The sequence below is a fragment of the Ambystoma mexicanum genome, chromosome 4q (genome assembly GCF_040938575.1).
Source record: "Ambystoma mexicanum isolate Mex_15411 chromosome 4q, UKY_AmexF1_1, whole genome shotgun sequence".
Classification (NCBI taxonomy): domain Eukaryota; kingdom Metazoa; phylum Chordata; class Amphibia; order Caudata; family Ambystomatidae; genus Ambystoma; species Ambystoma mexicanum.
The window spans coordinates 1,252,400,404-1,252,417,244 of record NC_090928.1 but is presented as its reverse complement, the minus strand read 5'-3'; the positions used below and the strand labels follow the sequence as shown (position 1 = coordinate 1,252,417,244).

At 49.8% G+C, this 16,841-nt stretch overlaps 1 protein-coding gene across 1 annotated transcript in view; it reads right to left on the bottom strand.

The window, feature by feature from the left end:
- LOC138468326 (epoxide hydrolase 1-like) overlaps positions 1-16,841 on the bottom strand; it is a 174,735-nt gene that overhangs the window by 76,704 nt on the left and 81,190 nt on the right. The window contains exon 3 of the mRNA XM_069608835.1: positions 3,680-3,860. Within this exon, the coding sequence (XP_069464936.1) occupies positions 3,680-3,860 (181 nt within the window). The remainder of the gene's footprint in view (positions 1-3,679; positions 3,861-16,841) is intronic.

Sequence of the window (16,841 nt, the reverse complement as noted above, 5' to 3'; positions counted from 1 at the left end):
TGTTTGGGAAACAAATATTGTGAATGTATTTAGATGAAGGCATGTGGGAAAACACGTTAAAACAGTAGCTCTAAGAACCACACTCTTGTCATGATTGTGAATGTATTTGGACAATGATTGGGTAACAAAAGTGTAAGGTGAGCGCTGCACCAGTGGAAGGAGGAGGGAGACTCAGAACCACCAGCTCCACAATATAACATTAGGCAGAAGAAGAGGCAGTGTGTGGTTTGTTCAGGTGAGGTTACAAGAGTAGATGAAGGTGGACCGAGAGAACAGGCAGAGGTTTGGAGCAATGGAGTAGTGGAGAGTTGATGGCAGAGCTTAGTACAGGTGAGGATTTTGTGAGAGTGTGGTATCTGTCTCTGTAGTGTGGGAAGGTGGGACGGGGGTGTATAAAAGGTGAGGGAGAGGAAAGGATTGGGGATAGAGTGGGAGATATGAGTAGGGGAGTGAGGATTGTAGTTAGTGTGAGTGCGTGAGCGTAAAGTATGAAGCTAGAAGAGTAGTAGAGAGGGGTGTAGGAGTGGTGTGTGAGCTGAAGCGTGTAGGAGAGAACTGGGGAGGGAGTAAGACTATTGAGAGTGATTGTAGTGCAAGGATGAGCAGTGCATCATAACCCTTAGTTTGGAAAACAACAGGGGTGTAGTAATAGTAGTATGGAGAGTGGAGATTAGTAGTAGTGCAGGGAGTGGAGAGTAGTAGTAGTGCAGTGAGGGGAGAGTAGTAGTATGGAGAGTGGAGAGTAGTAGTGCAGTGAGGGGAGACTAGTAGTAGTATGGAGAGTGGAGAGTAGTAGTAGTATGGAGAGTGGAGAGTAGTAGTAGTGCAGTGAGGCGAGAGTAGTAGTGTGGAGAGTAGTAGTAGTGCAGTGAGGGGAGAGTAGTAGTATGGAGAGTGGAGAGTAGTAGTAGTGCAGTGAGGCGGGAGTAGTAGTAGTAGTAGTAGTATGGAGAGTAGTGGTAGTGCAGTGAGGGGAGAGTAGTAGGCAGTGAGGGGAGGGAATTGTAGAGAGAGAAAGTGGTAGTTGTGCAGAGATTAGTAGTGTGAAGGAGGGAATAGTAGTGCAGAGGAGAGTTAGGGAGTGGTAATATTGGGGGGGACGTTATTAACATCGGAGGGTGGTGGTAGGTATTAGGAGAGAAAGAAATCAGAAAGACAGAAGAGAGAGATGAAGGAGATGAAGAGATGGGTGGAGTTGGACAGAGGAAAGTAGGGAGAGGAGAAGAGTAGTAAGGAAAAGAGTATGACTTTAGATCAAGTCTTACATCACACCCATACACCACCCTTTAAAACTAACCATTGGTAGTGTAGGGCTAGCTAGGAAATCCCAGAGGGAGATCAGACCGCCTGCTTTCAGGGAGACATCCTTTCCCGACAGCAGCAGTTAGACAGTAGGAGTTAGCATTCAGCGTTATTACCCAAATTGGTCATTTCCAATTGACCGAATGATACATCTGGCCAAATTCGGCCAGTACCATTTCATCATTTGGAAACAATCAATTTGGGTTATTATTACCAAACATGGGGTGCGGGGCTTGTGGGTGTGTTCCCTGCTCCCCATGTTTGGTACTGATGGCCTTTGGGGTAGCGGGGGTGTCCCCCACTTCTAGAGGTTTGGAGGCAGGGGACGGGAATCAAAAGAAAAAAGAAAAGCGGAACCTGCGTAAGAGGGACGGATCTGACGCTGCAGGGTCAGAAGAGGAGCAGATGGCGAAAAGGTAAGTAGGAGGTGGGTGAAAGCTTTTGGTTTCGGCAGGTTTGGCCACAGCAATATTGGCTTTGTGGCCGAATTGACCATGGTCAATTCAGCCACGAACAATTGTGCCACGGCCAAAATGTATGCATCCCATTCAGCAGCACTAACCGTGGTTACGGACGCTTTGGTTAGGGAGATTTATCACAGGAGATGAGAGAGAGAGAGAGAGAGCGAGAGAGGGCCCTACCCACTAAGAGGTAGAACAGTCAATATGGTTTTTCTTTTAAAACCTGTGAAAAGTCATTAAAGCTGTCCGTGCCCAGTATTTGCCACATTTCAGGTTAATACTTGGAAACAGTCCTGTTGGCAACCTCCAGTCCTTTCCAGCATCGTTTGCTCCATATATATCCCACCTTTCAACAGGTTTGTGTTCTCCTCTGTGCTCAGGAGCCCCTAGAACTCATGTGGTCCTTGCTTTTGTGTCACCTTGTCTTACATGGTACCTTCACCCCCTGGTACAAGTGCGCCAGACACGAGCGGTGATGGGTAAAGGCTCGAGCTGTCGCACATCTTGTCCTTAGGTCGCTCAGATATAAGTGATGTCATCGGGAATGTTATGAGACTGAGAAGGTGAGTGTTCCAAACATTCATTTGGGAACACAAACTGTTCATAATGAACACAGAACCTACTAGTCAAGTAAGCTTCATACAACGCCGAGGGGGGCAGCAGGAAATGCCTGAGCTAAAGAAGGTCCTTAATGTGGGGCTGGGGGCTGCATACGGCTATTTGCAGGCCGGCATGTCAGTTAGTGTGCTATCGATTGTTTTTTAAGGGAATTCAGCTTTGAATTCAACAAAGATGGCCATCACGGTCCTGAAAGAGCGAGTCCCTTTTTTGTGTCAATGCAGCTGCAGTGGTGAAGGACGGCCTTCGAGGTACGAGAATAGGAGGCTGGCCGGGACATTAGCACAGTTGTATGGGACGGGGGAGGGGGAGTGTAGCATGTGTCAGATTGAGGGGGCCGAGCAGTGGACAGTGCAGGGGCAGAGAGGGTGATAGAAATTACTGCCGGGGGTAGAGACACCGGTGATTGGCATGGAACATGGCTTCAGCACATTATTCCTGGCCACCTGATTGGCTGGCACCTCATCCCGGGCTGCACAAAAAACTATGTTTCTTGTAAAGGTCAAAATAGGGCGGCTTTTTCACATCATTCGCAAACGTCCACTTAACATTTCAATATCATATTTCATGTTTGAGAGTTGTGGGTACTCTATTTTGAATACCACTGCCAAATGTGGGTGTTACCTGCACTTTCTTTTGGTTTGAGGTACATCACATCTGAAGCAGGAAGACTGGCCTACTGATCTGACATAAGGACTGGCCTAAACATCTAACAGCCATGAAAGCAGATGTTGCAGAGAACCACCAGAGCACAACCAGCCGAGCTAGCTGTGGAATGTCTGCCAGCCAGGCCTCGCAGATGGGCATCACCAGCCCTCCCTTCTGAGAAGTACACGCGCTGAAGCTCGAGCCTCTGGCTGAAGTCCGAATTCCAATAAGAACCTGCTTTGCAAAGGCAATCTGAAATGTACTTGATTCCTCTCTTCGGCGAAATGACCTGTTGTTATGAATGCGGCTAATGGGAGGAGATTAATATGTAGCTTTGCATTGTACATAAGTATGAGCCAGGCCTGGGAGGGGGTAGAGGTCGATGCAGCCCTCCAGAGCCTGGTGTGTGTGTTACCATTACAGCTTTTACACCCAAACCTCTGGCTTTGCGTATTATTTGTGTCCAAGTGCCGAGTGCAAAGTGCAGGGAATGCCTGAGACGGTGTGAGGGAGCTAGATGAGCACTAGTATCGGGGGGAGCAGGACGAATAAATGTAACAGTGGGGTCCTGTCACTGTTTGCCCTGGAACTCAGAGGTAGTATTACACACACTGAGCTCTGGAAGCAAATGCCAGGGAGGCGCCTCTCACCTTCGATGGTGGTTTTGAAGTGCGGGTAGCGGTTCAGCACGTCCACCTGCTGCCTCCAGTCAAAGCGGTCCCTCCAATGCGAAACGACCTTCCGCAGGTAGGTGGAGTTGAAGCCATAGTGGAACCCAGCATCCTCCAGTGGCGGCGTGAAACGGGTGTGGTCAAGACGGCGGTTGAGGTCCTGCAGAGAAAAGACCCAACCAGACATGTCAGCTTGTGCACCAAAACTAGATGCTAATGTCAGGTAAGAACGACCAGCCCCATCCAGCTCGCCCTTTCCCCAGCCGGCGGCTATATCACATCTACTGAGTCTCCAGCTCTGCCATTGCTCCTGCACTGTGGTTACCTTGTACAGATCCTGCCCTGGCGAGAAGGGACAGTACAATACACCCTGGCGCTGGCCCAAAATACCAGAGGAGACCAGCTCCACAATCACAAAACATATCACAGTTAGTTTCATAATACATGGAGGCCTGCAATATCTGCGTAAGAGTGTGCCTACAATACTTACAGTCCTTATAATACATGGAGGCCTGCAATATCTGTATAAGGAGGCCTGCAATATCTGTATAAGAGTGTGCCTACAATACTTGCAATATCTGTATAAGAGTGTGCCTACAATACTTACAGAACATATAATACCATGGAGGCCTGCAATATCTGCATAAGAGTGTGCCTACAATACTTACAGTCCTTATAATACATGGAGGCCTGCAATATCTGCATAAGAGTGTGCCTACAATACTTACAGTCCTTATAATATATGGAGGCCTGTGATATCTGTATAAAGAGGCCTGCAATATCTGTATAAGAGTGTGCCTACAATACTTACAGTCCTTATAATATATGGAGGCCTGCAATATCTGTATAAGGAGGCCTGCAATATCTGTATAAGAGTGTGCCTACAATACTTGCAATATCTGTATAAGAGTGTGCCTACACTACTAACAGTCCGTATAATACATGGAGGCCTGCAATATCTGTATAAGGAGGCCTGCAATATCTGTATAAAAGTGTGCCTACAATACTTACAGTCCTTATAATACATGGAGGCCTGCAATATCTTTATAAGGGTGTGCCTACAATACTTACAGTCCTTATAATACATGGAGGCCTGCAATATCTGTATAAGAGTGTGCCTACAATACTTACAGTCCTTATAATATATGGAAGCCTGCAATCTCTGTATAAGGAGGACTGCAATATCTGCATAAGAGTGTGCCTACAATACTTACAGTCCTTATAATACATGGAGGCCTGCAATATCTTTATAAGGGTGTGCCTACAATACTTACAGTCCTTATATTACATGGAGGCCTGCAATATCTGTATAAGGAGGACTGCAATATCTGTATAAGGGTGTGCCTACAATACTTACAGTCCTTATATTACATGGAGGCCTGCAATATCTGTATAAGGAGGACTGCAATATCTGTATAAGAGTGTGCCTACAATACTTACAGAACATATAATACCATGGAGGCCTGCAATATCTGCATAAGAGTGTGCCTACAATACTTACAGTCCTTATAATACATGGAAGCCTGCAATATCTGCATGAGAGTGTGCCTACAATACTTACAGTCCTTATAGTACATGGAGGCCTGCAATATCTGTATAGGAGTGTGCCTACAATACTTACAGTCCTTATAATACATGGAAGCCTGCAATATCTGCATGAGAGTGTGCCTACAATACTTACAGTCCTTATAATACATGGAGGCCTGCAATATCTGTATAAGAGTGTGCCTGCAATACTTACAGTCCTTATAATATATAGAAGCCTGCAATCTCTGTACAAGAGTGTTCCTACAATACTTACAGTCCTTATATTACATGGGGGCCTGCAATATCTGTATAAGGAGGACTGCAATATCTGTATAAGAGTGTGCCTACAATACTTACAGAACATAGAATACCATGGAGGCCTGCAATATCTGCATAAGAGTGTGCCTGCAATACTTACAGTCCTTATAATACATGGAGGCCTGCAATATCTGTATAAGAGTGTGCCTGCAATACTTACAGTCCTAATAATATATGGCAGCCTGCAATATCTGTATAAGAGTGTGCCACAATACTTACAGTCCTTATAATACATGGAGGCCTGCAATATCTACATAAGAGTGTGCCTACAATACCTACAGTACTTATAATACATGGAGGCCTGCAATATCTGCATGCGAGTGTGCCTACAATACTTACAGTCCTTATAATACATGGAGGCCTGCAATATCTGCATAAGAGTGTGCCTACTATACTTACAATATCTGCATAAGAGTGTGCCTACAATACTTACAGTCCTTATAATACATGGAGGCCTGCAATATCTGCATAATGGAGTGCCTACAATACTTACAGTCCTTATAATACATGGAGGCCTGCAATATCTGCATAATGGTGTGCCTACAATACTTACAGTCCTTATAATACATGGAGGCCTGCAATATCTGTATAAGAGTGTGCCTGCAATACTTACAGTCCTTATAATACATGGAGGCCTGCAATATCTGCATAATGGTGTGCCTACAATACTTACAGTCCTTATAATACATGGAGGCCTGCAATATCTGCATAATGGTGTGCCTACAATACTTACAGTCCTTATAATACATGGAGGCCTGCAATATCTGTATAAGAGTGTGCCTGCAATACTTACAGTCCTAATAATATATGGCAGCCTGCAATATCTGTATAAGAGTGTGCCACAATACTTACAGTCCTTATAATACATGGAGGCCTGCAATATCTGTATAAGAGTGTGCCTACAATACTTACAGTCCTTATAATACATGGAGGCCGGCAATATCTGTATAAGAGTGTGCCTACAATACTTACAGTCCTTATAATACATGGAGGCCTGCAATATCTGCATGAGAGTGTGCCTACAATACTTAGAGTACTTATAATACATGGAGGCCTGCAATATCTGTATAAGAGTGTGCCTACAATACTTACAGTCCTTATAATACATGGAGACCTGCAATATCTGCATGAGAGTGTGCCTACAATACTCACAGTCTTTATAATACATGGAGGCCTGCAATATCTGCATAATAGTGTGCCTACAATACTTACAGTCCTTATAATACATGGAGGCCTGCAATATCTACATAAGAGTGTGCCTACAATACCTACAGTACTTATAATACATGGAGGCCTGCAATATCTGCATGAGAGTGTGCCTACAATACTTACAATATCTGCATAAGAGTGTGCCTACAATACTTACAGTCCGTATAATACATGGAGGCCTGCAATATCTGCATAATGGTGTGCCTACAATACTTACAGTCCTTATAATACATGGAGGCCTGCAATATCTACATAAGGGTGTGCCTACAATATTTAAAGTACTTATAATACATGGAGGCCTGCAATATCTGCATTAGAGTGTGCCAACAATACTTACAGTACTTATAATACATGGAGGCCTGCAATGTCTGTATAAGGAGGCCTGCAATATCTGTATAAGAGTGTTCCTACAATACTTACAGTCCTTATAATACATGGAGGCCTGCAATATCTGCATAAGAGTGTGCCTACTATACTCACAATATATGTATAAGAGTGTGCCTACAATACTTACAGTCCTTATAATACATGGAGGCCTGCAATATCTACATAAGAGTGTGCCTACAATACTTACAGTACTTATAATACATGGAGGCCTGCAATATCTGCATGAGTGTGCATACAATACTTACAGTCCTTATAATACAGGGAGGCCTGCAATATCTGCATTAGAGTGTGCCTACTATACATACAGTACTTATAATACACGGAGGCCTGCAATGTCTGTATAAGGAGGCCTGCAATATCTGTATAAGAGTGTGCCTACAATACTAACAGTCCTTATAATACATGGAGGCCTGCAATATCTGCATAAGAGTGTGCCTACAATACATACAGTACTTATAATACACGGAGGCCTGCAATGTCTGTATAAGGAGGCCTGCAATATCTGTATAAGAGTGTGCGGCACACTCTTTACCTGGATTTCTGGCCCCATGAGACTTCATCCCAATACCCGAGGCCCCCTGGGGTTAAAATTGGGATTTCTGGCTTCTGGGCCCATGAGACTTCAGCCCAATACCCGAGGCCCCCTGGGGTTAAACGCAATACCTGGATTTCTGGCTTCTGGTCCCATGAGACTTCATCCCAATACCCGAGGCCCCCTGGGGTTAAACGCAATACCTGGATTTCTGGCTTCTGGGACCATAAGACTTCATCCCAATACCCGAGGCCCCCTGGGGTTAAACGCAATACCTGGATTTCTGGATTCTGGGCCCATGAGACTTCATCCCAATACCCGAGGCCCCCTGGGGTTAAACGCAATACCTGGATTTCTGGCTTCTGGGCCCATGAGACTTCATCCCAATACCCGAGGCCCCCTGGGGTTAAACGCAATACCTGGATTTCTGGCCCCATGAGACTTCATCCCAATACCCGAGGCCCCCTGGGGTTAAACGCAATACCTGGATTTCTGGCTTCTGGGCCCATGAGACTTCATCCCAATACCCGAGGCCCCCTGGGGATAAACGCAATACCTGGAGTTCTGGCTTCTGGTCCCATGAGACTTCATCCCAATACCCGAGGCCCCCTGGGGTTAAACACAATACCTGGATGTCTGGCTTCTGGGCCCTTGAGACTTCATCCCAATACCCGAGGCCCCCTGGGGTTAAACGTAATACCTGGATTTCTGGCTTCTGGGCCCATGAGACTTCATCCCAATACCCGAGGCCCCCTGGGGTTAAACGCAATACCTGGATTTCTGGCTTCTGGGCCCATGAGACTTAATCCCAATACCCGAGGCCCCCTGGGGTTAAACGCAATACCTGGATTTCTGGCTTCTGGTCCCATGAGATTTTATCCCAATACCCCAGGCCCCCTGGGGTTAAACGCAATACCTGGATTTCTGGCTTCTGGTCCCATGAGACTTTATCCCAATACCCCAGGCCCCCTGGGGTTAAACGCAATACCTGGATTTCTGGCTTCTGGTCCCATGAGACTTTATGCCAATACCCGAGGCCCCCTGGGGTTAAACGCAATACCTGGATTTCTGGCTTCTGGTCCCATGAGACTTTATGCCAATACCCGAGGCCCCCTGGGGTTAAACGCAATACCTGGATTTCTGGCTTCTGGTCCCATGAGACTTCATCCCAATACCCGAGGCCCCCTGGGGTTAAACGCAATACCTGGATTTCTGGCTTCTGGGCCCATGAGACTTCATCCCAATACCCGAGGCCCCCTGGGGTTAAACGCAATACCTGGATTTCTGGCTTCTGGTCCCATGAGACTTTATGCCAATACCCGAGGCCCCCTGGGGTTAAACGCAATACCTGGATTTCTGGCTTCTGGTCCCATGAGACTTTATGCCAATACCCGAGGCCCCCTGGGGTTAAACGCAATACCTGGATTTCTGGCTTCTGGGCCCATGAGACTTTATGCCAATACCCGAGGCCCCCTGGGGTTAAACGCAATACCTGGATTTCTGGCCCCATGAGACTTCATCCCAATACCCGAGGCCCCCTCGGGTTAAACGCAATACCTGGATTTCTGGCTTCTGGTCCCATGAGACTTCATCCCAATACCCCAGGCCCCCTGGGGTTAAACGCAATACCTGGATTTCTGGCTTCTGGGCCCATGAGACTTTATGCCAATACCCGAGGCCCCCTGGGGTTAAACACAATACCTGGATTTCTGGTTTCTGGGCCCATGAGACTTCATCCCAATACCCGAGGCCCCCTGGGGTTAAACGCAATACCTGAATTTCTGGCCCCATGAGACTTCATCCCAATACCCGAGGTCCCCTGGGGTTAAACGCAATACCTGGATTTCTGGCTTCTGGGCCCATGAGACTTCATCCCAATACCCGAGGCCCCCTGGGGTTAAACGCAATACCTGGATTTCTGGCTTCTGGGCCCATGAGACTTAATCCCAATACCCAAGGCCCCCTGGGGTTAAACGCAATACCTGGATTTCTGGCTTCTGGTCCCATGAGATTTTATCCCAATACCCCAGGCCCCCTGGGGTTAAACGCAATACCTGGATTTCTGGCTTCTGGTCCCATGAGACTTTATCCCAATACCCCAGGCCCCCTGGGGTTAAACGCAATACCTGGATTTCTGGCTTCTGGTCCCATGAGACTTTATGCCAATACCCGAGGCCCCCTGGGGTTAAACGCAATACCTGGATTTCTGGCTTCTGGTCCCATGAGACTTTATGCCAATACCCGAGGCCCCCTGGGGTTAAACGCAATACCTGGATTTCTGGCTTCTGGTCCCATGAGACTTCATCCCAATACCCGAGGCCCCCTGGGGTTAAACGCAATACCTGGATTTCTGGCTTCTGGGCCCATGAGACTTCATCCCAATACCCGAGGCCCCCTGGGGTTAAACGCAATACCTGGATTTCTGGCTTCTGGTCCCATGAGACTTTATGCCAATACCCGAGGCCCCCTGGGGTTAAACGCAATACCTGGATTTCTGGCTTCTGGTCCCATGAGACTTTATGCCAATACCCGAGGCCCCCTGGGGTTAAACGCAATACCTGGATTTCTGGCTTCTGGGCCCATGAGACTTTATGCCAATACCCGAGGCCCCCTGGGGTTAAACGCAATACCTGGATTTCTGGCCCCATGAGACTTCATCCCAATACCCGAGGCCCCCTGGGGTTAAACGCAATACCTGGATTTCTGGCTTCTGGTCCCATGAGACTTCATCCCAATACCCCAGGCCCCCTGGGGTTAAACGCAATACCTGGATTTCTGGCTTCTGGGCCCATGAGACTTTATGCCAATACCCGAGGCCCCCTGGGGTTAAACACAATACCTGGATTTCTGGTTTCTGGGCCCATGAGACTTCATCCCAATACCCGAGGCCCCCTGGGGTTAAACGCAATACCTGGATTTCTGGCTTCTGGTCCCATGAGACTTCATCCCAATACCCGAGGCCCCCTGGGGTTAAACGCAATACCTGGATTTCTGGCCCCATGAGACTTCATCCCAATACCCGAGGCCCCCTGGGGTTAAACGCAATACCTGGATTTCTGGCCCCATGAGACTTCATCCCAATACTCGAGGCCCCCTGGGGTTAAACGCAATACCTGGATTTCTGGCTTCTGGTCCCATGAGACTTCATCCCAATACCCGAGGCCCCCTGGGGTTAAACACAATACCTGGAGTTCTGGCCCCATGAGACTTCATCCCAATACCCGAGGCCCCCTGGGGTTAAACGCAATACCTGGATTTCTGGTTTCGGTCCCATGAGACTTCATCCCAATACCCGAGGCCCCCTGGGGTTAAACGCAATACCTGGATTTCTGGCCCCATGAGACTTCATCCCAATACCCGAGGCCCCCTGGGGTTAAACGCAATACCTGGATTTCTGGCTTCTGGTCCCATGAGACTTCATCCCAATACCCGAGGCCCCCTGGGGTTAAACGCAATACCTGGATTTCTGGCCCCATGATACGTCATCCCAATACCCGAGGCCCCCTGGGGTTAAACGCAATACCTGGATTTCTGGCTTCTGGGACCATGAGACTTCATCCCAATACCCGAGGCCCCCCTGGGTTAAACGCAATACCTGGATTTCTGGCTTATGGGACCATGAGACTTCATCCCAAAACCCGAGGCCCCCTGGGGTTAAACGCAATACCTGGATTTCTGGCTTCTGGTCCCATGAGACTTCATCCCAATACCCGAGGCCCCCTGGGGTTAAACGCAATACCTGGATTTCTGGCTTCTGGACCCATGAGACTTCATCCCAATACCTGAGGCCCCCTGGGGTTAAGCGCAATACCTGGATTTCTGGCTTCTGGTCCCATAAGACTTCATCCCAATACCCGAGGCCCCCTGGGGTTAAACGCAATACCTGGATTTCTGGCTTCTGGTCCCATGAGACTTCATCCCAATACCCGAGGCCCCCTGGGGTTAAACGCAATACCTGGATTTCTGGCTTCTGCCTGGTCCCATGAGACTTCATTCCAATACCCGAGGCCCCCTGGGGTTAAACGCAATACCTGGATTTCTGGCTTCTGCCTGGTCCCATGAGACTTCATCCCAATACCCGAGGCCCCCTGGGGTTAAACGCAATACCTGGATTTCTGGCTTCTGGTCCCATGAGACTTCATCCCAATACCCAAGGCCCCCTGGGGTTAAACGCAATACCTGGATTTCTGGCTTCTGCCTGGTCCCATGAGACTTCATCCCAATACCCGAGGCCCCCTGGGGTTAAACGCAATACCTGGATTTCTGGCTTTTGGTCCCATGAGACTTCATCCCAATACCCGAGGCCCCCTGGGGTTAAACGCAATACCTGGATTTCTGGCTTCTGGTCCCATGAGACTTCATCCCAATACCCGAGGCCCCCTGGGGTTAATCACAATACCTGGATTTCTGGCTTCTGGTCCCATGAGACTTCATCCCAATACCCGAGGCCCCCTGGGGTTAAACGCAATACCTGGATTTCTGGCTTCTGGGCCCATGAGACTTCATCCCAATACCCCAGGCCCCTTGGGGTTAAACGCAATACCTGGATTTCTGGCTTCTGGTCCCATGAGACTTCATCCCAATACCCGAGGCCCCCTGGGGTTAAACGCAATACCTGGATTTCTGGCTTCTGGGCCCATGAGACTTCATCCCAATACCCGAGGCCCCCTGGGGTTAAACGCATTACCTGGATTTCTGGCTTCTCGGCCCATGAGACTTCATCCCAATACCCGAGGCCCCCTGGGGTTAAACGCAATACCTGGATTTCTGGCTTCTGGTCCCATGAGACTTCATCCCAATACCCGAGGCCCCCTGGGATTAAACGTAATACCTGGATTTCTGGCTTCTGGGCCCATGAGACTTCATCCCAATACCCGAGGCCCCCTGGGGTTAAACGCAATACCTTGATTTCTGGCTTCTGGGCCCATGAGACTTCATCCCAATACCCGAGGCCCCCTGGGGTTAAACGCAATACCTGGATTTCTGGCTTCTGGGCCCATGAGACTTCATCCCAATACCCGAGGCCCCCTGAGGTGAAACGCAATACCTGGATTTCTGGCTTCTGGGCCCATGAGACTTTATCCCAATACCCCAGGCCCCCTGGGGTTAAACGCAATACCTGGATTTCTGGCTTCTGGTCCCATGAGACTTTATGCCAATACCCGAGGCCCCCTGGGGTTAAACGCAATACCTGGATTTCTGGCTTCTGGGCCCATGAGACTTTATGCCAATACCCGAGGCCCACTGGGGTTAAACGCAATACCTGGATTTCTGGCTTCTGGTCAATACCTGGATTTCTGGCCCCATGAGACTTCATCCCAATACCCGAGGCCCCCTGGGGTTAAACGCAATACCTGGATTTCAGGCTTCTGGTCCCATAAGACTTCATCCCAATACCCGAGGCCCCCTGGGGTTAAACGCAATACCTGGATTTCTGGCTTCTGGGCCCATGAGACTTCATCCCAATACCCGAGGCCCCCTGGGGTTAAACGCAATACCTGGATTTCTGGCTTCTGGTCCCATGAGACTTCATCCCAATACCCGAGGCCCCCTGGGGTTAAACGCAATACCTGGATTTCTGGCTTCTGGGCCAATGAGACTTCATCCCAATACCCGAGGCCCCCTGGGGTTAAACGCAATACCTGGATTTCTGGCTTCTGGTCCCATGAGACTTCATCCCAATACCCGAGGCCCCCTGGGGTTAAACGCAATACCTGGATTTCTGGCTTCTGCCAGGTCCCATGAGACTTCATCCCAATACCCGAGGCCCCCTGGGGTTAAACGCAATACCTGGATTTCTGGCTTCTGCCTGGTCCCATGAGACTTCATCCCAATACCCGAGGCCCCCTGGGGTTAAACGCAATACCTGGATTTCTGGCTTCTGGGCCAATGAGACTTCATCCCAATACCCGAGGCCCCCTGGGGTTAAACGCAATACCTGGATTTCTGGCTTCTGGTCCCATGAGACTTCATCCCAATACCCGAGGCCCCCTGGGGTTAAACGCAATACCTGGATTTCTGGCTTCTGGGCCAATGAGACTTCATCCCAATACCCGAGGCCCCCTGGGGTTAAACGCAATACCTGGATTTCTGGCTTCTGGTCCCATGAGACTTCATCCCAATACCCGAGGCCCCCTGGGGTTAAACGCAATACCTGGATTTCTGGCTTCTGCCAGGTCCCATGAGACTTCATCCCAATACCCGAGGCCCCCTGGGGTTAAACGCAATACCTGGATTTCTGGCTTCTGCCTGGTCCCATGAGACTTCATCCCAATACCCGAGGCCCCCTGGGGTTAAACGCAATACCTGGATTTCTGGCTTCTGGTCCCATGAGACTTCATCCCAATACCCGAGGCCCCCTGGGGTTAAACGCAATACCTGGATTTCTGGCTTCTGGTCCCATGAGACTTCATCCCAATACCCGAGGCCCCCTGGGGTTAAACGCAATACCTGGATTTCTGGCTTCTGGTCCCATGAGACTTCATCCCAATACCCGAGGCCCCCTGGGGTTAAACGCAATACCTGGATTTCTGGCTTCTGCCCGGTCCCATGAGACTTCATTCCAATACCCGAGGCCCCCTGGGGTTAAATGCAATACCTGGATTTCTGGCTTCTGCCCGGTCCCATGAGACTTCATCCCAATACCCGAGGCCCCCTGGGCTTAAACGCAATACCTGGATTTCTGGCTTCTGCCTAGTCCCATGAGACTTCATCCCAATACCCGAGGCCCCCTGGGGTTAAACGCAATACCTGGATTTCTGGCTTCTGCCTAGTCCCATGAGACTTCATCCCAATACCCGAGGCCCCCTGGGGTTAAACGCAATACCTGGATTTCTGGCTTTTGGTCCCATGAGACTTCATCCCAATACCCGAGGCCCCCTGGGGTTAAACGCAATACCTGGATTTCTGGCTTCTGGTCCCATGAGACTTCATCCCAATACCCGAGGCCCCCTGGGGTTAAACGCAATACCTGGATTTCTGGCTTCTGGGCCCATGAGACTTCATCCCAATACCCCAGGCCCCCTGGGGTTAAACGCAATACCTGGATTTCTGGCTTCTGGTCCCATGAGACTTCATCCCAATACCCGAGGCCCCCTGGGGTTAAACGCAATACCTGGATTTCTGGCTTCTGGGCCCATGAGACTTCATCCCAATACCCGAGGCCCCCTGGGGTTAAACGCATTACCTGGATTTCTGGCTTCTGGGCCCATGAGACTTCATCCCAATACCCGAGGCCCCCTGGGGTTAAACGCAATACCTGGATTTCTGGCTTCTGGTCCCATGAGACTTCATCCCAATACCCGAGGCCCCCTGGGGTTAAACGCAATACCTGGATTTCTGGCTTCTGGGCCCATGAGACTTCATCCCAATACCCGAGGCCCCCTGGGGTTAAACGCAATACCTGGATTTCTGGCTTCTGGGCCCATGAGACTTCATCCCAATACCCGAGGCCCCCTGGGGTTAAACGCAATACCTGGATTTCTGGCTTCTGGGCCCATGAGACTTCATCCCAATACCCGAGGCCCCCTGGGGTTAAACGCAATACCTGGATTTCTGGCTTCTGGTCCCATGAGACTTTATCCCAATACCCCAGGCCCCCTGGGGTTAAACGCAATACCTGGATTTCTGGCTTCTGGTCCCATGAGACTTTATGCCAATACCCGAGGCCCCCTGGGGTTGAACGCAATACCTGGATTTCTGGCTTCTGGGCCCATGAGACTTTATGCCAATACCCGAGGCCCCCTGGGGTTAAACGCAATACCTGGATTTCTGGCTTCTGGTCCCATGAGACTTCATCCCAATACCCGAGGCCCCCTGGGGTTAAACGCAATACCTGGATTTCTGGCTTCTGGTCCCATGAGACTTCATCCCAATACCCGAGGCCCCCTGGGGTTAAACGCAATACCTGGATTTCTGGCTTCTGGGCCCATGAGACTTCATCCCAATACCCGAGGCCCCCTGGGGTTAAACGCAATACCTGGATTTCTGGCTTCTGGTCCCATGAGACTTCATCCCAATACCCGAGGCCCCCTGGGGTTAAACGCAATACCTGGATTTCTGGCTTCTGGTCCCATGAGACTTCATCCCAATACCCGAGGCCCCCTGGGGTTAAACGCAATACCTGGATTTCTGGCTTCTGCCTGGTCCCATGAGACTTCATCCCAATACCCGAGGCCCCCTGGGGTTAAACGCAATACCTGGATTTCTGGCTTCTGCCTGGTCCCATGAGACTTCATCCCAATACCCGAGGCCCCCTGGGGTTAAACGCAATACCTGGATTTCTGGCTTCTGGTCCCATGAGACTTCATCCCAATACCCGAGGCCCCCTGGGGTTAAACGCAATACCTGGATTTCTGGCTTCTGGTCCCATGAGACTTCATCCCAATACCCGAGGCCCCCTGGGGCTAAACGCAATACCTGGATTTCTGGCTTCTGGGCCCATGAGACTTCATCCCAATACCCGAGGCCCCCTGGGGTTAAACGCAATACCTGGATTTCTGGCTTCTGGGCCAATGAGACTTAATCCCAATACCCGAGGCCCCCTGGGGTTAAACGCAATACCTGGATTTCTGGCTTCTGGTCCCATGAGACTTCATCCCAATACCCGAGGCCCCCTGGGGTTAAACGCAATACCTGGATTTCTGGCTTCTGCCAGGTCCCATGAGACTTCATCCCAATACCCGAGGCCCCCTGAGGTTAAACGCAATACCTGGATTTCTGGCTTCTGCCTGGTCCCATGAGACTTCATCCCAATACCCGAGGCCCCCTGGGGTTAAACGCAATACCTGGATTTCTGGCTTCTGGTCCCATGAGACTTCATCCCAATACCCGAGGCCCCCTGGGGTTAAACGCAATACCTGGATTTCTGGCTTCTGGTCCCATGAGACTTCATCCCAATACCCGAGGCCCCCTGGGGTTAAACGCAATACCTGGATTTCTGGCTTCTGGTCCCATGAGACTTCATCCCAATACCCCAGGCCCCCTGGGGTTAAACGCAATACCTGGAATTCTGGCCCCATGAGACTTCATCCCAATACCCGAGGCCCCCTGGGGTTAAACGCAATACCTGGATTTCTGGCTTCTGGACCCATGAGACTTCATCCCAATACCCGAGGCCCCCTGGGGTTAAACGCAATACCTGGATTTCTGGCTTCTGCCAGGTCCCAT